The sequence below is a fragment of the Phacochoerus africanus genome, chromosome 1 (genome assembly GCF_016906955.1).
Source record: "Phacochoerus africanus isolate WHEZ1 chromosome 1, ROS_Pafr_v1, whole genome shotgun sequence".
In the NCBI taxonomy this organism is placed as follows: domain Eukaryota; kingdom Metazoa; phylum Chordata; class Mammalia; order Artiodactyla; family Suidae; genus Phacochoerus; species Phacochoerus africanus.
In genome coordinates, this window is record NC_062544.1 from 273,851,238 (window position 1) to 273,876,433 (window position 25,196).

The 25,196-nt window shown below is 37.1% G+C and overlaps 1 protein-coding gene across 1 annotated transcript; it reads left to right on the forward strand.

Moving 5' to 3' along the window:
- Positions 1-221: 221 nt before the first annotated feature.
- Positions 222-836, forward strand: LOC125113566 (keratin-associated protein 13-2-like). Its single transcript, XM_047756382.1, has one exon. It carries the CDS (start codon positions 238-240, stop codon positions 763-765), a length of 528 nt encoding a protein of 175 aa, XP_047612338.1. The 5' UTR covers positions 222-237; the 3' UTR covers positions 766-836.
- The last annotated feature ends 24,360 nt before the right edge of the window (positions 837-25,196 follow it).

Here is a 25,196-nt window from a genome sequence, read left to right on the forward strand (position 1 = left end):
TGCTTTAACAACATGGTGAATTCACCCATGAATATGAGATGAAAGGCATCTTTCATCTGCAATTACAGAAAATATTGAATTACACATATGGGAATGAGAGATTACAAGCATGAGAAAGGTGACTGTGTAGAATGCCACACCCATGTCTGAGAGTATAAAAACACCCCAGTCCAGGAGGGACATTAAACCTCAAAATCTCTTCCTTGTCACTCAGCTGCACTCACATCTCCTCTCAAGATGTCCTACAACTGCTGTTTTAGAAACTTCTCCTCCTGCTTCCTTCGGGATCATCTGCGCTACTCAGGCTCCTCATGTGGCTCTTCCTACCCCAGAAACCTGGTCTACAGCACTGGTTTCTGCTCTCCCAGCACATGCCAGCTGGGTTCCTCTCTCTATAAAGGCTGTCAAAAGATCCGACATGAGCCCATCAGTTGTCAGACATCTCCTGTGGTGACCATTCCCTGCCAGAAATCCTGCCACTGCCCAAGGACCTCCACACTCTACAGTCCCTGCTGGACAACTTATGCTGGGTCTCTGGGCTCTAGGTCCAGCAGAAGCTGCTCGCTGGGCTATGGATCCAGAAGCTGCTACTCACTGGGCTGTGGATCCAGTGGCTTCAGACCTCTGGCTTATAGAGTCTGTGGTTCCCCTTCCCTGAGGCTTGGATCCAGATTGTGCTATCCAACCCGCCTTGTCTCTAGGAGCTGCCAGTCACCATGTTACAGACCAAGCTGTGGATCTGGCTTCTACAGATCAACTTGTTGAGAATTCAGATGTTTTGAGCCATATGTCCAACCTCTAAACAGAGCATCTATCATCTTCATAATCTTCAGGAAAGTCAATGGCTCTTCACCTTTTTTCCAGTCATAAGATACTAACCAAAACAAACAAACAAACAAAAAACTGTCTGCAATATATATTGAACTAAATGATTAATTTTATTGGATGAATTAATGGATTAGTAAAATGAATGAAGTATATTATCAGACAAATTAGTGAATTCATGTTAACAATGATTACTGCTAATGAATTAATGTAATTCCTGTTCATGTATTTTATTCATAAAATAGATAAAAAATCAAATGAATATTATGTAATAAACTTGTTAATTCTGGCTTCCAAATATGCTGCTAATTTTATTGTTAGTTTTAACTGGCTAAGATTTGGGGTATTTTGCTTTTTTTGGTGGGGGTGCATTTCAGTTAAAGTTTACCTCTGGGAGTGGAGCAAACTTTGGAAACCTAATATTGGTGAATTTAAACTAATTTATTAAACATTCTCTTCTTCAAATGGCTAATTTCTGTTATCCTTGCATTGTATGCCTAGAGTTTATGTGAATAATAATCTCAGGATTGGTGTAGAGCACATTTCAAAGGATGTGAGGCCTTGATGTTTGATGGAAGAAGGAGAAAAACAAAGAACTTGGAAAATACAACCAAGTGAGGAAAAATTTTAGGTTATATGGATAGATTGTACATTAGTTTAAAGTGCTTTCTTTGCTTCAGGATTGGGTGGCCCAAAGATCTATCTCCCTTCATCTCACTGAGTAATTTGTATGTAATATCTTCACAGGTGGAAAGAGGAAGTGAATTATTTTGGTGAGAATTAATTGGGTTCATGATATGTAGAGTTTCAATATCCAAGATTGAAACTAAACATGGCTGGAAAAATCAAGCCTTTCATGTCATCAGAAATTATTGTTTCATTTGTTTTTCAACATGCGTTTGAACATCTCATCCCTTCTTTCCATGTTTTATATGTCCCTTCTGATATTTTACAGGTCAAATATTTCAGAAAGCAATATAGCTCTAAGAGGGGTAACATAAGTTCTAAAGTAAACAACAAAAAAGACAGTACCTTTACACAGAGATAAAGAGCAATGTTGGAAAAATTTTCCTACATTTATTATTTCTCAAATCGCTCTAAGACTCATGAGAAACACACAATTTATGAACTTAGTTATTTTACACTTGAGGAAATGAAGAGTCAAAGAGGATCATGTGTTCACTATAGGTCCCAGGCTTATAATGAAACCAAGATCCAGGATTTTATGATAGAGAACGACAAATACAAGGAATGAAGACACACGCAATGTGGGAGGGAATAAAGAGAATTTTGAGAAGATGAAGCAAAATGTACAAAGCCGAGAGGTACAAAGGTACTTATGTTCAGGGAATTACTGAAAATCAAATTAAAATTTGTGTGGCTTGGTAATGGAAAATCAGGCTAGAGATGATGTTAGGTCTCTACTTCATTTTTTGGATATCTTGAGTTTTGGACCCCATTAATCTTAGGATTCACCTCCTCTTATTCATACTGTTAAAATAGCTTTCCGCTTCATCACTTTCACTCTATCTTCTACCTGGTTACATGCTCTTAAATTCTGTAAAAAATAAACCGTTTGTAAACTAGTATGTAAAATAGTCTATCATTATATCCCCTTATTTTATTCAAATTATATTAATGTTTAATATGTAACATAATACAAAATATATAACAAACTGTTTTATCCCCTACTACAAATAAAGAAGCAGAGTGCCTGCTAGGGTTTTTTTGGGTCCTGGAACAAATATCCTCCCCAAGTAGAAATACTTCTCTGGTCAATATAGACAGATTTCTTTAGTCCAGGAACAGAAAAGGATCAGATGCAAGCAACCACACTGGTTGGGCCAAACAATCTGACAGACCATATGGTATTGGTAACATCTGTCATACTGAAAAAAATAAAATAAAACTGCAACATGGATTTTATTACAAACCTCTGGGAATATAACAATGCAGGCAAATAAATTTGAGCACAAAGCTTTATAATCTTCAGTGGAAAATTAACATGCCTTTGGAAAATCAGATGCTGGGCTACTACTTAGGTCTGGAAGAAAAACAAAACTTGACCATGAGACAAGTGACCATGCATTTGCAGCTGTCCATCAAAAGCTGTTTTCTGTCAAAACCGCAAAGTCATAAACTCAGAAAGACTCAGCAAAATCCACCGTAAGATGGAAATAGCTCCTATGGGAAATGAGCATTAGCAGAACAAGAAAGCAGGAAACATGAGCAAAAACCCAGACCCCCGTGTCACTGACTAGCATTGTACCACCACTCCTTTCTCAGATCACATGTGTATTCATGTTGGGCATTTCAAATGACCAGCTGAAGGAGGAGTGGAAAGCCTAAGCTAAGCTTGCAAATGGGTTGCCTCATTGCATGGATAACTTTGAACACTGTGGTGAGAAAAATATTTTCTCCATGGGTAGAATTTTATGTCCAGCACCTGATTATCCACTTTGTATAAAAAGAAAAATATGGTCGTTCCCCCCACCACCCCAGTTGATGCTATGTCTAGATTCCTAGACAGTGGCAATTGACCTGACTGTCACGAGACATGTTTTTCCAATCTTCTTGCTTGATTATCCACCCATAGCCCCTCCTCATGTGATCTCATCAAAAGAGTAAAATAAAAGTGGTGTGGTTTTTTGAGGCAGGGCTCTTGGTTATACAGACCTTGAGTCCCCTGGTTCCCACCTTTACTATCTCTGTTTTGTTTTGTGTTGGTTTTTTCCTTAAGTTCCACAGCACCCATTCTTCAGCCCCATCCTGCTAAGCTGGTCTCGGCAAGTGGCACCCAACATGTGGTGGGCAAACAGGCAGGTGCGAAGAATGAAGGACTGAGACTACAGCAAGAATTTTTATTCATTGTAAGTGCTGTGGAGCCTGAGAAGAAGGGAGGAATTTTGTGCAGCCACGCTAAAGAAATTCTTCGGATACGTTCCCTCTCTCAGGTATTTATGGGGTAAAATGGGAAGTAAGGTAATTGCAGGAAACTATAGTCCTTACATTTGTTTGTTAAGACAACTCCTTAAAAAAGGGGGTGCAAAAATAAGTGAAAGTAAGCTTTTGGAACTTTTTCAGACTATTGAGAAATGTTGTGATTTGTTTCTCAAATTAGAAATGTTAGATTTAAAGATATGGGAAAGCATAGGAATGGAACTTAGGATATTGCATGATGAGGGTGTTTCAGTTCCTGTGTCTATTTGGAGTACCTGGAGCTTAATTAAATCAGTTTTAGAACCTCTAAAGACTACGAAGGACTTAGAGGAGGAAGAAGGGGAGTTGCACCTTTGTTGGAGGAACCTAAACATGCAGTCCCTGAACAAAATTATCACAGAGAATATTTGGTTCCTGAGCCTTCAGCTCCAATTGTTGATTCTGATATTCCTCAATTGCCTCCTATTAGGAGTGAGTTGATGAGGACTCATCAAGCCTCTACCTCTAGGGTTACAAAGAAAATGAGCATTATCCCTGAACACCATCTATCATCCATTCAACAGGGGATATTACAGGCTTGAAAGGAAGGTGATTTGGATGCCATACATTTAGCCTTTCCAGTAACTGTCAGGGAGACAGCAGTTCCAGGCATTGATCCCACCAACCCTGATGGAGTTTATGAGTTCATTCATGAGCCCTTTCCTTTTAAAATTCTTAAAGAATTAAAACAAGCCATTCAAAACTATGGTGTTAATTCTCCTTTTACAAAAAGAATCATGCAGGGAGTAGCTGAAGGAAATTGTATGATTCCTGCTGATTGACATAACTTAACCCATGCTGTGCTATCACCTAGTGAATATTTACAATTTAAGTCTTGGTGGCAAGACCATGCCCAAACTACTGCTAATTGTAATCAGGCTCAAAATCTTCCAATTACAATGGAGCAGATGTTAGGAATTGTTCCTTGGAGTAATCTTCAAGATCAAATGAGAATGAATGATTTAGCTATTGAACAGATTAGGCAATGTTGCTTGATGGCATGGGATAAAATTGAATCTAAGGGTCAAATAAATACTTCTTTTCAAAAGATCCTACAAGGCCCAAAGGAACCTTATACTGAATTTCTGGCTCATTTACAAGAGGCATTAAAATGACAAATTACTAACTCTGAGGTGTCTGACACTATTTTCCAATTGTTAGCATATGAAAATGCAAATACTGATTGCAAAAAGGCCATAGGATTTTTAAAAGAAAAAGCTAATATTGCTGAATATATTAAGGCCTGTCAGGGAGTGGGGACAGAGTCCTTTAAGGCCACAATGTTAGCCTAAGCAATGGCTAATTTTAAGCCTCTCAGTCCAAATAGTTACAGGCTGGAGTGTGGAACCAGTTAATATGGGGATGCCTGACAGGACTTTATGTACCTTCAAGAGAATGAAAAATCAAATTCATTGGAATATATGCAGGGCTACGGAGGGGGTCATACTGCTTAATGGTTCCTATGGAAATGTATGGGATTGGTCCCCTAAGGGGAAGCTGATTTCTGTCTGTATGAGCCATCAACCTCTGTGTTCTGTTAATGACTGTCTTGGACAGTCTCCAGCCAATCAGGCCAACAAGAATAAAAAGAAAAAATAGAAAAAAAAAAGAAAAAAAAATATATATACATAATGTCTTCGAAACTGCTCAAATCAAAGCTGGGGCAGATGAAGGGAATGATGCTATAAATGCCAGAGGCAAGTTAGAAGAGATAGAACAAGATTCCCCACAGGGTGTCAGGTGGTTTCTATGAGTGATCCCAGTTGGTTTGTTGATGAAGGAGATAACCACAATTGGCACAGAAATCATTTTGTTACTTGTATAAGAGAGGGATTAAAAGCCTTGCGAGTAAAGCCCATTAAAAACTATTGGAGGTTTACTAGGGGAACAAGAGAGTCCATCAACTTTCTTAGAAAGACTCAGAAAGGCATTGAGAAAACATATACCAAGGAACCCAGAAACAATGGAAGGCCAAATAATTCTTAAGGATAAATTCATAGCTCAATCGGTGCCAGATATATGGAGAAAGCTCTAAAAATTGGCTTTTGGCTCTGATCAGGACCTGGAGCACCTCCTCAGAGTAGCAACTCAAATATGTTATAATTGGGGCCAGGAAGAATGCAAGGAGAACAAGAAGAGAGACAGAGAAAAAGCAGAGGCTTTACTTACAGCGCTACAGGGAGTCAAACTGGGAGTTTCCAAGGTGAGAGGACTAGGGCAGAGACCTATGCCCAGAGCCTATTTCCTCTGTGGAAAAGAGGGATCCATTAAATGGGAATGCCCTTAGACTCAGCTGTGCCCCATATGTTGGGGAGATCGCTGGAGGAGGGACTGCCCCCTGAAGATGAAGGTCTCTGTGGTTGACCCCTCAGGCCCAGGATCAGGACTGGCGGGCCATTTCCATAATGGCTCCTGTCCTTATCACCACTCAGGAGCCCTGGGTGACTCTAAATGTAGGAAGACAGCCTATTGACTTCCTCCTGAACACGGAGCCACTTTTCAGCCCTTCTCTCCAATCCTGGGCCCTTCCCTCATGAATCTGCCATATTCATGTTTCTGGCAAGCCAGCTACAAAATTTTTGCACAACCTTTGAGTTGTGACTGGGAATCCATTCTCTTTTCTCAATGCCTGATAGTTCCAGAGTCCAACATCTTTTAGAAAGAGATATTTTGCAAGAGGTTAAAGCCTCAATTCACATGGCAATGGAGGACTTCCATGTGGCTGAAAACATAACTACTCAGCAATCCCTCACATTTTAGCAAAATGATAGTGTATGTCAGTCAAATGTAAAGCTTTTCTTTTATTAGTATTAAAACCTGGCAATTAATGCAGAAGCTCATGGAAAGTATCAGGTTACTCTGAACAATATATTATTTCCTTTCAGTTCACAATCTATTTCACAGACCATGGTTAATAGAATGCCCCCCAAAATAAAAAATAATAAAATAAAAAAATTTAAAAAAAGAGAGGGGGGAATATATGCCAATGGTGCCTAATCAAGGTTTCTGCATTTCCTTACTGAGGCCTTGCTATTATAAAATCTAAATGTTGTATTCCTAATTGTTCACAGAATGTGTCTCATTCCCTGCTAGATCTTCAACAGTAGACTCATGAGCTGTCCTATCCAGCTCCAGCTTTTGGAGCTGCCCCTGTGGAACCAGCTGACCTCCTCCTCCTGGTGAAAATGTTTCTTTCGCCATATTCATTGTGATCTTGATCCTTTTATTCAGACCCTATATAATTAATTGTATTTCTTGCTTCATTACATCTTGATTAAGTTCCATCAGTGTTCAAAGGTTGATAGAAGGGGTATCCAAAGTAATGTATCAAGGCCTACTTGACCATCCCATAAGTGGAGACCTAATTGCTTTCCCTAATGATGCCCCTTTTCAGCAGGAAGAAGTTAGAGTGGTTGTTGCCCCTTTTCCCACAGTTAGAGTCTCCAACTCGGGGGTGGGGTTGAGAATATGGGCTTTGATACATTCTTTGATGTGGCTATTGATTAACATTTGTAAATTAAGGGTCGCCTAGACCCCAACTGCTACAAAGGTTACAGTTATTGTCCTGTGGAACCATCCTCTGCTACCACATCATGGTCAGGAGGTCTGCATCCGTGGCTGACATGGACAGCTGGGAGGCTGTGCAGCGCCTCGCAAATCCCCTCATGGTCAAGTTCCAGAGATTCCCTTCACCATTGTCAGAAAGTGCTGAGTTCTGCTCTGGCCACCCCTGGAAACTGGTCAGTCTGGGCACAGCTGAAGCCCGAGGAGTTCCACGTGAGACTTGACTTGGACTTGTTCTGTCTATAGATGCACAAAGCGAGATATTTAAGAAGTAATGAAGAAAAGAAGTTGCAAGATCTATTTTTGTTCTCCTGCAAAAACAAAATGGGGGAGATGTCGTGAGACATGTTTTTCCAATCTTGCTTGATTATCCACCCATAGCCCCTCCTCATGTGATCTCATCAAAAGAGTAAAATAAAAGTGGTGTGGTTTCTTGAGGCAGGGCTCTTGGTTATACAGACCTTGAGTCCCCCGGTTCCCATCTTTACTGTCTCTGTCTCTGTCTCTGTGTTTTGCTTTGTGTTGGTTTTTTCCTTAAGTTCCACAGGACCCGTTCTTCAGCCCCATCCTGCTGAGCTGGTCTCAGCACCTGACAAGCTAGAGACCTGGAAGGGGGAATATTAGAATATTAAAAACACAAAATTGGTTGAGAGACATGTGAGTGGACATATGAAAGAGGTCCAAAGTGTGAAGATCATTTCTTCCTAATGCCCACCACAATGCATCTACCATGGAAGAGGGACTAAAAAATCAAGTAGACAAAATGACTTTTTTAGTTGATGTCTCTTGTCTTTGATAACAGTCTCCACAATGCTGGCAAGATGAGCATGTGACCACCACAGAGGCCATGAATGCCTCCAAAAACATAAGCTACCATGTACAAGTCTGATATAATTAATGCCACAGCAAATGTTCCATCTGTCAGCACTGGAGGCTGAGGCTAAACCCCCAGTATTTTGCTATTCCTCAGGGACACTAACTGGTCACTTGGTTCCAAGTTGAACATGACCCCTTCCTGCCCTGAAATGATGAGTGGTTCATCTTCAAACACCTTTTGACAGTAAACCTCTGCTATCAGCCTCAGCAGCACCATTATTCAGGAACTAATGAAAAAACCTAATCCGTCTGCATGGAATTCCTTACAATGCAGCATCCAATCAGGATATCCACTTCATAGAAGAGACTGCAAGAAGTGGGATCCACAAGTTATATTGTATATCAGATGATTGGCCAATGGAGACCTGCTGCACAGCGCAGGGGACTCTAACCAATATTCTGTGATAATCTATATGGGAAAAGGAATTTGAAAAAGAATGAATACATGTATAGGTATAACTGAATCACTTTGTAGTAGAGCAGAAATCACAACTCTGTAAATCAACTATATTTCAATAAAACCTTAAGCAAACCAAAAACCCATAGGACCCTGAAGCTATGTGTCCAATATTGTGTTAAATTGTCCCAGTGACAGCAAAGCTGAAATTTTCTTGGAAAATGGAGGCAATACTCTCAAAACCGGGTTGCAAATAGCAACTTACTGTTATTTCCAATGACCAATTTAAGAACTTTTTGATTCCTATTTCTTCAGTGGGAGTTTCCAAGTTCTGGTCTCAAGACAGACTTACTAAAGGACATAGCACAGGCCTCATTGAACTACAGTCATGGCTACTGGCTGAGCACTTTGTGTTCCTGGTTTCAGGGATCAGCAGGCAAAAGAGAGAGAGATGTCATCTAATCCAAGGGTAGGTGACCTTGATTAGAAGGTAGTGAGACGGTTACTGTCACACAGTGAGGGTGGGTGGAGGGGATATACGTGGGGGTCAGCTGATCTACTTGGATTGCTCTCAAAACTTCCTGGTTTAAGGATATGGGTAATATCACCAACAGATCCACTGAGACCAACAGAGGTGGTAACTGAGGATGAGGCAAATTTCTAATGGATTGTAAAGGAGGAAGAGAATGAGCACCTGTTGCAGCTCTAGGATCACATGCAGTGACAAGGTCTGCGTTTCATGTCACTGACTTCACTCTTACACATTTCCTCTCAGGGAGAGAGACCTACCAGAACCCTGGGGAATCTCTCTCCTGATAAGCTGAATGTCTAGGTGGCAAATGGTGGAATCTGACAGGTACACTGGAACTCACATCACTTTATAAAAGGAGTAGCTAACCAGCTGTGAAAGTGAGGTTGGCTGACATCCTTTTCCTGTTGGCTTCTTTTGGATCTGCCCCAGATTCTAAGTCAAGGTGAAGTTTTTTTCATGGCAGCCCCTTATCAATGACAAAACAAGGTGGTAGAGTGACTTATCCTTCACAGGGGCTACTCTCTTACAAAATTGTTTTCTTTTATTCCTGTTTCAGTGCTTGCTTCCTAGAAAATCCAATGAGCAAACGTTTTTTATATTCTTTCTTAAAATGTAATTTTTTCTAAGATTATTTTCCTTCAGCCGAAAGAATTTCTGTGCTTCTTTCAGGGCAAGCTTATCTGATGTAATTAAACCTCTGGAAATTAGCACTCAGCTATTGCATCATTCAGAAGAAAAAATAAAATAAAATGGAGAACAGGGTGACAAAAGAAAAAACATTTTATATTTTTGAAAGAAATTACAGGAAAGGGCACAAAAATCATTCACAGTCCAGGCAGAGGAGAACCTGACTTGTTTTAGGATATAGACTCCAGATTGTCTTTTTAAAAATTTTTATAATATCAAATATAAGAAAATATATAAATTATATTCACTTTCAAACAGTGTGTTTTAAATGACATTTAACTCCATAGTCTCAAGGCAATAGAAGAGATACTTGAAATCTCTGTTTTTTCATCCCTTTCCCCAGTTTCTCACACTATCATCATTATCCCCACTGCCTCTTCACATGGTCCAAATCAATCTTTTCTTGTGACTCCAACCCAATTCAGTCTCCTGGAGTTGCTCTGTCTTTAAATGTTTGCCTGGTTTCTGTCTATTTCTAGCTATTTCTCATTATATGTTATTTGTCTTCTCTTCATTGAATGTGAGAAGCACTGTATAATAATATGTGATAGATGGAAAATAAATTTGAAGAATATGAATCAGTAGTGACAAGTACAATCAATCATTAGAAGCATCCTTATAAAAAACAAAGCTATGCCACTGATCACTTGACAGAGTAGAAAAGTGACAGGAAAAAATCCCAGAGCAAAGCAGGAAAAGCGATACATGAAGTCAGGTCCAAGGAGTAAAGAATGGACTTTCCTGGGCTTAACAGGATGAAGATTACCAACAAATTGTGTAGAAATGGTTGTTGGCTTTATGTTATAATAAATTATAGCACCCAGAAATGCAATTAGTAGGAAGTTAGTCAACCACAATTACAGAGAAGATTAATGAATTACATATATGCAGAGAAGGGGTCCAAAGGTGAGAGGACTGAACCAGTACTGTTCCATACCAGTTGGCAAGAATATATAAATTACTCAGTCCACAAGATGACCTTACACTTCAGTATATTTTCAGGGCAATTCTGCTGAGCTCACATTTCCCATTGAGATGCCCTATAACTGCTGCTCTGTAAACTTATCTTCCTGCTCCCCTGGGGACCACCTGAATTACCCAGCCTCCTCCTGTGGCTCTTCCTATACAAGCAACCTGGTCTATAACACTGATCTCTGCTCTCTCAGCACCTGCCAGCAGGGCTTATCTCTCTACAGTGACTGCCAAGAGACCCGCTATGAGCCTGCCAGGGGCCAGACAAGCTACCTGGTGTCCAGTCCCTGCCAGGCATCCTGCTACTGTCCAAGGATCTAAATGCTCTACAGTCCCTGCTGGATAACTTACTCTAGTTCTGGGCTTTAGGTCCAGCAACTGCAGCTCATTGAGCTCTGGATCCAGAAGTTGATACTCACTGTGAATCTGTGGCTTCAGACCCCCTGTATTAATGGGGTCTGTTGCTTCCCTACCTTGGGCCATGTACCCAGTTTCTGCCACTCAACCTAGGAGCATCTAGCCATCTTGTAGCCCACCTACCTATGTGTCTGGCTTCTACTGATCAATTTGTTGAGTTCCACTACTTTCTAAACAAAGTTACCAAAATGCCTACTCAAAGTTCCATCATGCTCATTATTTCCATTGGCACCTATCATCTTAGTCTTTGATCACTAGTTCCTTACCCAATCTCTTTCCATCAGGCTAACAGACTGATTCCTTAAATTTTGAATTTAATGATCTTAACTTCAAAAATAAGTATAATATCAGCATGACCAATGGAATTTATGGTAATTTATTATCTGCACAAAATGCATAAAAAGGATGATAATCCAACAAACTAATTCATTCTGGCATTGAAACATTTTTATATGATTATTTATACATTTTTGACCAGACTTTGTGTTGAGTTAGATTTAGCAGGCTCTAAATAAAAACCCAGCATGCACGTGGGAGTAAATTTTGGAAGCCTAAAAATTACAGATTTGATCTAATTTATTTGGATAATGGATTTTTTCCCATTTAAACTATAGTTACTAGGCATCCATGTTTTGAAGCCTTAGAGGTTTTTTTTGAATGAAAATCTCAGAATCAGGATTAATCTTGATTCTTTTAAAGAGCATGGGTCTTATCTATGCAAACAGAAAAGATGCAACTGTGAAGTTGACAGATTCATGGGGAGTTTCATGTATAAGAAAAACATTTAGATTTACACAGTAAGAGTAATAAATGAAAGAAAAACTAAATAAAAGACAAATTTAAAAATGTACATGAGCGTTAAATCAATTCTGAGTTTACTGAATATATATTGTTAAAAAATGACCAGATTCATGTTTCTGATGTAATACACTTTTCCATATTGTGAGAAGATATAGACAATGATTCTTAGTGGGAAGTGTATAGTCTGTGATTCCATATCAATGCTTCCTAAGCCCAAGCTAAATATAGATGTGTCACAAAACATGTTTCTACAATATTTTCTTAGCCTCTTTGCTGAAAACTCCATCTTGTTCTGCTTTACTTTACCCCATATTCCTGCTTGAAAAACAGTCACAGTGCTGGTAAATGACTTAAGCTTAAGAACAAAGACTTGAAGGCATAAGTTATTCATAGGGTCAGCTGAATGAGGACTTAATGCGCTGGTCTAGGCACGACCTGTGCAGATTGGCACACCATTTGTACAAGTATGATATGTCCTCTAAAGAACATGAGAAAGAGGAACCTCATGGCGAAGTGGTTTATGAGCAGTCCTTGGCAGAATATGCATTAGCAAAGAGAACCAAGGTGCAAACCTGGGCATGCCTTTTGTGGAAGCACAGTGAGGGTTCTCTGAAATGCTAAGCATAGATAGCTAACTCAAATGCTAATGATTGTTAAATGCCTAAAGATCAGAGTAAAAGCTTAACCATCTACCAGATATGTGACTTTTAAAATAATAAAAGAACTTTTAAAATAATAATAAAAAAACCCTATATCCTGCACCTACAACACCCTCCTCACTTGATGTAATCCTAAAGAGCACAATAAAAGCAGTGTGGTTTCTTGTGACAGGGCTCTTGCTCCCTGAGACCTTGAGTCTCCCAGTTCCCACCATTACTTAAGATAAATGTCTCTGTGTCTTGTTTTATGTTAACTTTTTTCCTTAAGTTTCACAGCACTCATTCTTCAGCCCCATCCTGCTGAGCTGGTGTTAGCACAGATGGAAACTAAAAAGCCCTTTATACCAGCAGCCTTGACTGTTTCTTTCAAATCTCAATGTAAAGTTGGAGAAATGATGTATTTATTCTTGTGGTAACATTCTCAGCTTTCATGGGCCAAGTATTTAATGAAACCGTAGGAGACTAAGCTAAATAGTTTACTGAGAAACAAAAATGATGTGCTAAATTCAAAGTTCAAAGAATACGCTATTCATTATTTCTTTAGGACCTCAAATAGATTTGTGACAAATGTATATATTTAAAATTCAGGTTATTTTAAATAGGAGGAAATGGATACTTGAAGCAGATCAGAGAATTCCCCAGTCATGAGATCAAAATTCTCTCCAAATATCTCCAAATATTCCCTGGGGGACAGAAGACAAGAATCTCTCCTTATTGAGAACCACTTATTTAAACAAATGCATAGAGAGAAAAGAAAATGATAGACAGAGTTTAAGAGAATATGGATCAGAGTGGAAAAATTTAACAAACATGTATTTGAAGTCCTAAAAACAGAAAAGAGAGAGAATGAAGGGGAAAATGTTACAGGCTTCAAGTCCTCTTCAAGGAGATTTAACCCAAAAGCTTCTGGCCATGTCTCATTATAATGCACTTCCCAGACCTTAAGCAATCTGAGGAGCTCAATACCTACTAGGGAAGGGAAGGAAAATTCTCATTCCCCACCTCGCCTCTATATAACCTGTTTCCCATGCAGATAAGGGTCTTGCATGAAACCAGTCAGAAGATCCAATATGCCCCATACAAAGACCAAAAAACACTCAGCTCTTATGAAGGGTTAGGGGGCTGGGGACAGGAGAAATTGGATGTCCACTCAGGTCCAGAGTGGGGATATAAAAAGAATTGTAAAAGGGAGGTGGGCTCTCATTTTACCCACATGCATAGGCACATGCACTCTTTCTCTCTCTCTGAAAACATACTTTTGCTTTAATAAACTGCAAGTTCCTACTCCAGGGTGATCTTCTCTCTCTCTGAGGGTGTAAATAAGATTTGTTATACACTGCTGTGACTTGAGTTTGATTTTGACCCTTAGCTGCTTCTGTCCTGAAGATACACCCCTGCCTAGAGAGCTTTCCTGCCTCCGTACCAACATGGGGAAACCATTGGCTCTATCTTGGTGCCACTGCAGCACTTCCCAGCTGGAATAGTCCCCTGCCAGACCACCCACACCAAGTCCTTGCTGTGTGTGTGGAAGAATCAAGAGAAACAATGCAAAGGGACCTCACAAAAATATAATAGGGAGGAAATGCTAAAACTTTCCTAAAACAAAGTCAAATCAATGCTGCAAACTAAAAGTTGGATAAATAAAGAAAGTATAACACCCACACATACCTAAATCTGAAGAACACCAGGGACAAGAGAAACATTTCTAAGTTACTTGAGAAAGAAAGTTGATTTCCTTTAAAAATAATAATAGGACTGAAATATGAATTAGTTACAAAGATAACTGAATGAAACATTCAGAATTCTCAAAATGTAATTTTCATACTGGGATACTATGCTCAGCAGATATGTGCTTCAAAACTGAAGATAATTTCAGACAACAGTAAACTGAGAGAATGTCTCACCAGCAGACTGACACTAAAATATACACTGAAAGTTGACTGTTGCTGAGAAGGAAAATATATTTACCTGCCAATAGGGAAAAAAGTCTGACATTAAGATATGAGCTGTATTCTTCTCCCATTCTTAATAATGTTACTTTTTCTTGATTATGGTAACTCATCCATGGACATATTTTTGATTTTTCTGGGATGCAAATGACTCAGTATATTTTGGGCCAATAGAATAGAAATATTTTCTAGATAACGAACAGAAAAGACACTGTCTAGTGGCACCAATCTTAATATTCCAAGTCTTGGCTTTTGATGCTTCTCCTCCCATTAAGATGATTCATCAAAGTTGAATCCTTTGAATGGCTGCTGAGTTAAAAAGCAACTCCAATAAAACAATTAGTTAGGTTAAAAAAAACAAGAATCTAAAATATATAATGGTTCCACAACCACAGATCTGAAAAAAAAAATTAGTTAGACCAGAGAGGTGGGAATTTGCCAACATATATTTGGAAGACATTAGTTCTATAGCTCAGAGGAAACATTTTACTTTTAACTTCCCCAATATTTTTAAATGTGGATAAACAATTTATTAGGAAAAAAGTACTATCTATGGAAGCATACATTATACCAATATAATAACTGGGCTGCATTTGTTAATGGTCTGAGAGTTTGTAGCTTCATTAAAATGATATTTGTTATTTGCATCTTATTATAAAAGAATAACTAGAGAAGGAGGAAAAATAGGAGACTGCTGAGATTGTAGATTAGTGTAGAAAAAGACATGACCAAAGAAGGGAGAATTCCTAAGGAAAATGCATTGACTTCAAGGTTTTTCTTTTTCTTTTTTCTGCATTTTAGGGCCGCACCTGCGTCATATGGTGGTTTCCAGGCTACCAGGCCAGGGGTCCAATTGAGGATGAAGCCACTGGCTTACAGCACAGCCACAACACAGGATCCAAGCTGTGTCTGCAACATATACCACAGTTTTCGACAACACTGGATCCTTAACCCACTGAGCAAAGCCAGGGATCGAACCCTCATCCTCACACTGAGTCAGGATTGTTGAGTCCCTCCAAGCATAGTAGTCCCACAAAGCAGTGAATTCGCTGAAATCTGTAAGTTTTCGTGTTTTATATTCAATTTTATTTATTTATTTACTTACTTTTTAGGGCCACTTACTTATTAGTGGCCATACACCACTTTTTAGGGTGTATGGAATTCCAAGTCTATGGGTCCAATTGAAGCTGCAGCTGCTGAACTATGCCACAGGTGCATCTGTGACTTACACCACAACTCATGGCAACACCAAATCCTTTGACCCACTGAGCAAGGCCAGGGATCGAACCCACATCCTCATGGATACTAGTCAGATTCTTAACCCACTGAGTCACAACAACAACTTCCATTCAATATTGTTTAGATCAAGAAAATTTCTATTTTCCATGTTGATATATTTTCTTTGAATCATGGACTATGCTATGGTCTGATGTTTCTGTGCTCCCCCAAATTCAAATGTTGACTCTTAATTTCCAAAGTGATGGTAATATGAAATGGAGACTTCCTTAGAAGGAGAAAGCCCAGATAACTCTTGGTCCTTCTATCATTAAATTTGTAGTGAAAGTGTGGCCATCTAAGAGAGGGTCTCATCAGGCACCTAATGTTCTGGCACCTTGATCTTGAATTTCCCAGCCTCCAAATCTGAAAGGAATTAATGATTTTATAAACCACCCAGTCCTTGTAATTCCGTAATAGCAGCTGAAAAGAACGAAGACAGATCATGCACATGTGTATTTTTATTTGACATCTGGAGATTTTGTAGCTACCATTTTCCACTGCATCCAACATTTGATTTGATCAGTTTTCCTAATGGTGTTGGCCAAGTTCTATACCCTAACTTGTTTTTATTTTCTTCTTTCATATCCTTAGCATTGTGAGTGTGATATTCATGGAAGACTTGCATCTTTGCAAAGATTATGATCATTTTTTTATCACTCATGAAGTTTCTATGGCTGAAATTAATAAATTAATAGCTCCCTTTTGGGTTGTTTTAGATGATCCATCTCATTTCTTTCAATATTTCTATGTGCTTTTGGTTTTTTTTGCTTACCCTTTAAACCAGGATATTGTGGTTCTTTTTTTTGCTTACCCTTTAAACCAGGATATTGTGGCATTCTGAGTCTTTGTACTGGACTCTATTCCTTTTATGTTTCATGTAGAAATAGATATGTATATATATGCACATAGGTGTGCATATGTACATATGTAAGAATTTATGTCTAACAATTTATGATTATTTGACCTATTTTTAGATTACTTTTGCTTTCCTTTTCTGCTTTTTTATGATTAACAAAACCTTTAATATTCTCATTTCCCCTATTTTAATGTAATATCATTGTTGTACTGAATTTAGATATGCTTAGAAATTTTAATACATTCCTGATTTATTTCTGTTTAATATAGGTTATTATTTTACAAGCTCAGCAATAATGCTGAAACTTTGAACACTTAAATCCAATTATTCTCCTTTTAAATATTGTTGTCCTCAGTCGTTTTAATGCCATATATATTTTAAAACCAAAAAATCTTTTCAATTATTTTTTGTAAAGTTTGTATTCAAATATAATTTATGTTTCTCCACATATTTATATTTTATTTTTTCCTTCATTTCTATGTTTCTCTCTGAGAATATTTTCTTTGTACCTGAAGAAAGTCCTTTGGTTTTTAGTTTAGAGAGCTCATTTAAAGTAGATATTCAAGTATCCTGCACTGAAGAAATAATCTTAAGAAAATGGTCTAAGTAAGAAAGAGGATGTTTGATAATAGGGAAGAAAATGTAAGATAGAACATGATGGGGCTGCAGTGTCTACCTGGAGCTATTCTAGTGGAGCAAGACGTCTGGATATACTGTAAATACAAACACCAAAAAGACAAAATGCATTTTAAAATTCATCTATTTGGAGCTGTTTTGACTTGATGATAGTTTTAAAATAAGGTAGAGTTCCTGTTGTTGTTCAGCATTTTAAGAACCTGATACAGTGTCTGTGAGGATGCAAGTTTGATCCCTGGTCTTGCTCAGTGGGTTAAGGATCTGGCTTTAGGGCAAGCTGCAGCATGGGTCACAGATGTGACATGGATCTGATGTTGCTGTGGGTGTGGGGTAGGCTTGCAGCTGCAGCTCCAACTTGTTCCCTAGCCTCAGGAACTTCCATATGCCACAGGTGGGGCCTGAAATAAAATCAGGTAAAGGAGAAACCTGAATGTTTCATTCTGTCCTCTGTTATTTATTTCAACCCACCTCAATAGACTCATTCTTTTATTTTCCTCAGAAATGCTCAGATTGGTCTCTATTTGTAGCTGTTCCAATTTATTGCTCTTGTATCTTGTTTCCAAATACTCCACCAGGGTTCCCTCTGTTCCTAGACTTACTCCTCTCAATTTATAATTCTGTTGGGTCTTATCCAATAGAAATGAGATATTTGCATTAATACTTAATACTTGGAAATTAATTTTGGAGAGAAGAAAATAATAGTCACAGGTACACTCAGACTTTAAAAGGCTCTTTAGGACAGAGCAGTGTCTCTAACCAAATAAAAAAGAAATATGATACCATTTCGATCTCCACCCTTAGAAGGAATGCATAGCCCAGCCAGCCAGAATCAGATATGCATGCAGTGTATACCAGGAAGAAATGGAAGGGCATTCCTGGTGGTGCCAAGAATGTCATTACTAAAGAACGGTCATAGCATCTGTTTCATCAGAGTAGTTTATTAACTGTGTTATAACAAAAATTATTATGGTACCCATAAATACAACGTGTAGGAAAATATCCAGCTGCAATTACAGACATGGTGACTGAGATAACACTATGTAAATGAGGGAGTAGAAATATAAAAATGATGACTTTGTAGCTGTTAACACCTATTGCCAAGAGGATGTAAAAGCCACTGTCCAGGAGGTAGAAATGAACAACGGAATATTCTGTCAAATTCAGCTGAACTCATATCTTCTGTTAAGATGTCCTATAACGGCTGCTCTGGAAACTTCTCTCACTCCCTTTAGGGACAGCTGTGCTACCCATGCTCCTCCTGTGGCTCTTTCTACCCCAGCAATCTGGTCTACAGCACTGACCTATGCTCTCTCAGCACCTGCTCTCTCAGTGGCTGTTAGGTGGCCGGCTGTGTGAGCCCCTCAGGTACCAGACGTCCCGCTTGGTATCCAGACCCTGCCAGATGTCCTGCTACAACCAGAGGTCCTCCATGCTCTACAATCCCTGCAGAACAACGTACCCTGGGCCTCTGGGCTTTAGGTCTAGCAGTTACAGCTCCCTGAGATCCAGATTTAGAAGCTGCTACTCACTGGCCTGTAAATCCAGTGGCTTCCTGGAGACACTGGCTTCCCTTCCACAGACACTGGAGCCCTGAATCCAGATTCTGCCATCCAGCCTATTCTGGTTTTCAGCCAATCTGTGGATCTGACTTTTAGAGATTAACTTATTGAATGCCCAGATCATTTTGCAAAATACAAACTATTTTATTCTCACAAGAATCAACTCTCTTCATTGCCTCCAAAGACAAGCTGCTCATCCACTTTATAAGCTTATATTCTAGCTTATAGAATGGTTCTTGCAGAATGAAAAACTAGGTTATATAGCTCCATTGCTGATGAAAATCATCCAACTTTAGATAGCCTTCAAAAATTAATACCATCTAATCATTTTAAGCAAATAAACACATTTATTCTAGTATCCATATACGTTGTTATTATTATTATTACAATTTTTGGCCAGGAGTTTTTTTTTTTTTTTTACTGTTTATTGGGTTTATGTACATAAAAGATTAGTTCACTTTCCAAAGCAAGCATTTGAAGCCTAGAGATTAAAGTATTTAAAATAAAAGTTTTGGTCTTTAAGGGTTTTTTTTTTGCATTTTTATGTAAACAATATAAATTAACATCTCAAGAGCTATAAAAGCCTCATTCTTTAAACCATGTGAGTCCTTATATCCCTCTTCACAGGAGACGAAAAGTACAAAAGTTGGTGGCTAAATATGGAATGCAGAGAGAGAATAAAATTTAGATATATGCTAGGTTTGTACATAAAACTAAAATTAAATATAAATCTAACTTGTGGCTGTATATTTTTGGAAAATACTAAATATAAAGTTTGAATAACTTTCATAAAGTTCATCTAAAGTTGTTTGGTAAAACTGACCAAATTTGTGAATCCCAGGGAGTACTTTTCCATGAAATTAATTTCTTTACTGTATGTAAGAAAGATGCCAATTATTCTTGGTGTGAAGGACTTTGCTTCAGGATGTGTGGGTTTTTAGCTCTATGTTCTCCAGTGGCTCATACTATATATGGCTGAGAAGCACATGAAGATGTGAGTGCAAAATGGATATCCTTTATTTTTATTTTTTATAGTCATTCTCTAATCTTTTGTAGGACACAAATTCCAGAAAATGATGCATTGCTATCAGACACAGTTTGGAAAGTGAGACAAACCAAATAATAAAAAATTGTTATCTTTATGTTGAGTTAAATAAATGTTCAAAGAGATTTTCAAGTCATTATTTCTTTAGAATTTTAAATAGCACTCAGAGGAATATAAATTTTGTGTGCCAAAATATACATATATATATATATATAAGCTCACAAAAGCTCAAAGGGAGTCAAGATCTGGCCAAAGATCCCAATATTATAGGGAAATTGATGTTCGCATTTTTCCTGAAAGATGGAGCCTACTATAAAAAGCAAGACATAAGTAGTATAGCATGTAATAGAGAAAGCTTGGGAAAAAAATGGAATAGAAAAGCCAGAGATATATAATGTTACCTGGAATGTTGAGGGAACGTTTGGGCAATTAATTGCAATGAATGGAAGGTTAATTTGGTAAATAGTGTTAGTATTTCTAATGACTGCACATTGCCCTATCATGTTGAAGTTTCAATTTTGAAATACATTAATTCTAGGTTTCCTACCTACCTATTAAATTTACTAGAACAGATTTCTAGTGATAATCGTCACTCCAGATTTCTTGTCTATTCTAAATATTTTTGCATATATTTTGAAAAATAAATATTTTTACCAACCGACCTTATATAAAGAAGTGTAACATGATACTGTTTACCAAATATAACTTTCGTCAACATCAGACTAGGTAGTCCAAATTACTCTTAAAACCCTAATAAAACTGGATAAAGTAATCTGTACACAAACACCGGGGAACTATGAGGTTAAGAATTGCCAGATAAAAATTAGGAGAGGTTTTTAAGTCAAAAGAAATGTTGGTATTTGGGCTGATTTCTTCCTAGATTGTCCACTAGTCCCAAAATGGTTAATAGTCTAAAGTGTGAATGAACAGACTTAGATCCTCATTTTAAGAAGCTGGGAAAACAGGTTAACATTCTAGGTGCTTGAAGCAATCTAGAATTTTAAATACACTATTAGAATTTTAATGGTAAGCAAAAAGAATTTTTTTTACAAGAACTGAGGTCAACCTTTGAATGACATCAATCTTGATGATATGAAAATGATTGCAATCTTACAACACCGTGGTACATCCCAAGTAAATTCTTCTGCAAATAAACCCAACTGGAGCTTCAAATTACTTATAGTAATTGATTAAAAAGTATCAATGCTACAAAAAAGGCAAGACATGAGCAAAACAGGAGACAACACAGAGTGCAAACAAGTCTACAGGAGAACTAGATAATGAACATATTAGAAATGCATACAATAATAACTGTGATTATTATTCTTATGAAATTAAATACAAGTTTAAGAAATTTGACTGAGTGCTAGAATATATAAAAATAACAATGAAAATGTGAAAACTGTAAAATACAGCAACTAAAATGAACAAAACTCAATGAATTCAAAGGCAAACAAAAATAGTCTAAAACCATAGGCCAATATCCTTTCCAGCTGAAATAAAATACAATAATGAGCTCATATTAGGGAATGGCAGCATAACTGGTCAAAATGTAGGCAAACTAGAGATTCAATCTAACTTTATTAAAATTGGAGGCAATGCCTGCCTAACTCTATTATTTGAGGAATCTTACTGATAAGACTTTACCTTTCTAACATGCAGAAATGAGGACTTACAGTCCCATGAAAACATTGTCAAAATATTGTCATATGTCTACATGTAAGTATATATGTATCAATTATATAATCTTGTGTATAAAAGCAACCATATGTGCATAAAAATATAAATATTTGTACCACAAAATACACTGTTCTTTTGTGTGCAATATCTGTAATGCAATAAAATCTTACAGAAATGTCAAGAAGCACATAAATGTTATTACTCCTATCAAAAAATAACAGTCAATGTGAGAAAATTCACATTGAATACATATATTGGAATTAGTTGACACAAAACTCTAAAATGACCACAATGGGTATGTTAACAATTTAAGAAAGAGATTGTATAATTGATAAAATAAGGGGGATTTTAAGAAATATAGACATAAAAAACTAATGGATATTTTCAAACAGAAAGTTAAAGATTGGCAAGGGGGAGGGGGAGGGAGTGGGATGGATTGGAAGCTTGGGGTAATAGATGCAGACTATTGCCTTTGGAATGGATTAGCAATGAGATCCTGCTGTGTAGAACTAAGAACTATGTCTAGTCACTTATGATGGAGCATGATAATGTGAGAAAAAAAAAATGTATACATGTATGTGTAACTGGGTGACCATGCTGTACAGTAGAAAAAAAATTGTATTGGGAAAATAACAATAAATTAAAAAAAATAATTTTATAATATTTCAAAATATCCTTCAAAAATAAAGAAAAATGAAAACATTTTCAGAAAAAATCTTTAAAGATTACCTATAAAATAATTAACTTGACTCTGGCTGATTTGATTAGCAATCTAGAAGTGGGTGCGGTGGGAAAAGTACTATAATTTATGGATAACACTTCTCATATCAGAAAGAACTGGATCCATATCTAAGGAATGCAGACTTAGAAACAAACAAAAATAATCAAAAGTCAATATTTCCACAGTAAAGAGGACATATATTTTGAAATTGCACAGTTTTATAATGTTGACAAATAATTCATTTTTTTTTAATAAATTGCCCTTGGAAGCCTACACTGTATAGAATAATCGATACAAAATTGGAACTGGGTGGACCAGGATCTGAGTGCCTGGGAAGTCTCCTTCAACTGAAATTCCCATCATTCACTATAACACAAATGTGGATTTAGAGATGAAAATACATTGGGAGAGAATGAGGCCAAAAGGCTCTTTGGTACAGAGGATGTGAGCTAAGATTCTATACCCCTTGAAACAAATTTATTAACTTTCTACTTTGTCTACGAATAATTGTGCTCATTCCTCATCGTGTGATTACTCACGTTTGCCATGAGGACTGTTTTGAAAAAGCAATTGAGGAAGGCTAAGATATTTACCTCACTTACTGGAGAAAATGGAAAAAAAAAATAAATTCTGCTTTGGAATATAGGAAAATAAATATTTTCCAAATAAATGTAAATTTATTATGTAAATTTTGTGAAGCTACTTGTCACTTCTTATACAATATTTCTTTTTAAAAATTGAAATATTTGGTTTTATTGATGTTCACAAAATATAACTTTTGACCTTGTTGGTTTTCTTGTTTTATATTAACTTCTATTTCATTAATTTCTTTTTTTTTAACCTTTATAATTTCTATCTAAAAATTACTTTTGGATTAAATTACACTTTTTTTCTAACTTCCTCATTTAAAGTCCTGAAAAATTGATTTCAATCTTTCTTGAATTGTTATACATACATTAAAATAAAAAATGTTCCTTCTAAACAACTGTATCTCTCTAACTTTCTAGGTTGTATCATCACTATCACACATTTAAAAATATTTTCCGGAATTCCCTTCGTGGTGCAGTGGTTAACAAATCTGATGAGGAACCATGAGGTTGTGGGTTCGATCCCTGCCCTTGCTCAGTGGGTTAAGGATCCGGTGTTGCCGTGAGCTGTGGTGTAGGTCGCAGACGTAGCTTGGATCCCACGTTGCTGTGGCTCTGGCGTAGGCTGGTGGCTCCAGCTCTGATTTGACCCCTAGCCTGTGAACCTCCATATGCCGTGGGAGCGGCCCAAAGAAATAGCAAAAAGACAAAAAAAATAATAAATAAATATTTTCCAATTTCTATTGTTCTTTTTTCTTTGATGTTTGAATTATTACAAATGATATTGTTATAGAAACCTGAAGTTCTTTTTATTTAAAACTTTGTAGTGTAAGTTTTAATTTTGTATTTACTTATTTTTCACCTTTTAAAAATATATTGCCAGTAGTAACCTGAACAATAACCCAAATTTAAAGTCTAATGCCAGGATTTGTGATAGGATTTATTTAAATAGATTTTGTCCTTAAAATGAAATTCACATGAATTAAATGTAAGAAACCCCCTTAATCCAAAAATGATGTGGTGGTTTATTACCTGTTCATTTTCTAATTTTGTTCTCTTGTATATATGTGGGATTAAAATGAAAGATCAATATTCTACTATGAATGGGCTAATCCTAAGTGTGTACAAGGTCTTAACTAATGTCTTCAGAATTTTAAGTACCTTAACATAGTAATTGCCTGGAAGTTGACAGTTTGAAAACACCACTTTCTGTTACTATAAATCTAAGAAGCAGAGGAGAGTTGAATTCACTCATAAACAACTGATTATGTGCCTGCATTGCAGAGGCATAATTTCAGAAATTGGCATATACACTTGTTATATAGAAAGCAAGGAAATAATTTAGTTTATAGAGTTTGGTTCATATTTAAAAAAAAAAATCAATGAAGGACTAGTGTATATTTGGAAAATTGAGAAAAGAATGCCTGTGAGCTTCCAGAAACTAAAATGGAATTACCCTCATGTAGTTGGCAAAAGGATCTGAATTTTACATTTCAACAATTAGATTTCAGTCTGATTCATTTCTATAAGTGTGTGTAAGGAGATTACTCCTGAACCTAGGTGAGAAGAGTCTAGGTATAGGTTTCATCTTGCTGCCTTCCCAGGTCTCAAACTCAAAGTAGCTGAAAATGAGCTCCTAGAGTAGCCCATATGTCTGTTTTGGTTCTATCACACCATGAATTTGAATGCTATTTGATTTTTTTACGGTTGCTTTCTAAGACAATATAAATACAAATATATATATATGTATGTATGTATATATAAAACTTCAGGAAATAATGTTTCTAAAAATACAACTTTTAAATGAACCAAACATAAAAATAAAATGCAATCTTCTTATAGATCCAAGGGATTTTTAAGAAATTTCCTATGCATTATTTCACTATATCCTCAAGCAGACTTGTGAGGAATTCACTTATTATTTCCAGGGTTCTTTTAGCACATGAGAAAAGGGAGGCTCAAAGAGAATCATAGACTTGCCAAAGATGATATTTCTTTAAGGAAATGAGGATGTTCCACTTTCTTCCTAAGTGCCTAAAATATGAGAGACACAAGTATCTGTATAGACCCCAAAGTTGAATTTACTAACTGAACAGCTGAGAACTTGGGACCTAGAAGTGTTTGTTTCTAGGTCTCCCATGAAGTTAACGGTAGGGCTAATGACAGAACTCCTAAT

What these genes read in the sequence shown, in the direction of transcription:
- LOC125113566 (XM_047756382.1), top strand. Translation starts at nt 238, where the DNA reads ATGTCCTACAACTGCTGTTTTAGAAACTTCTCCTCCTGCTTCCTTCGG.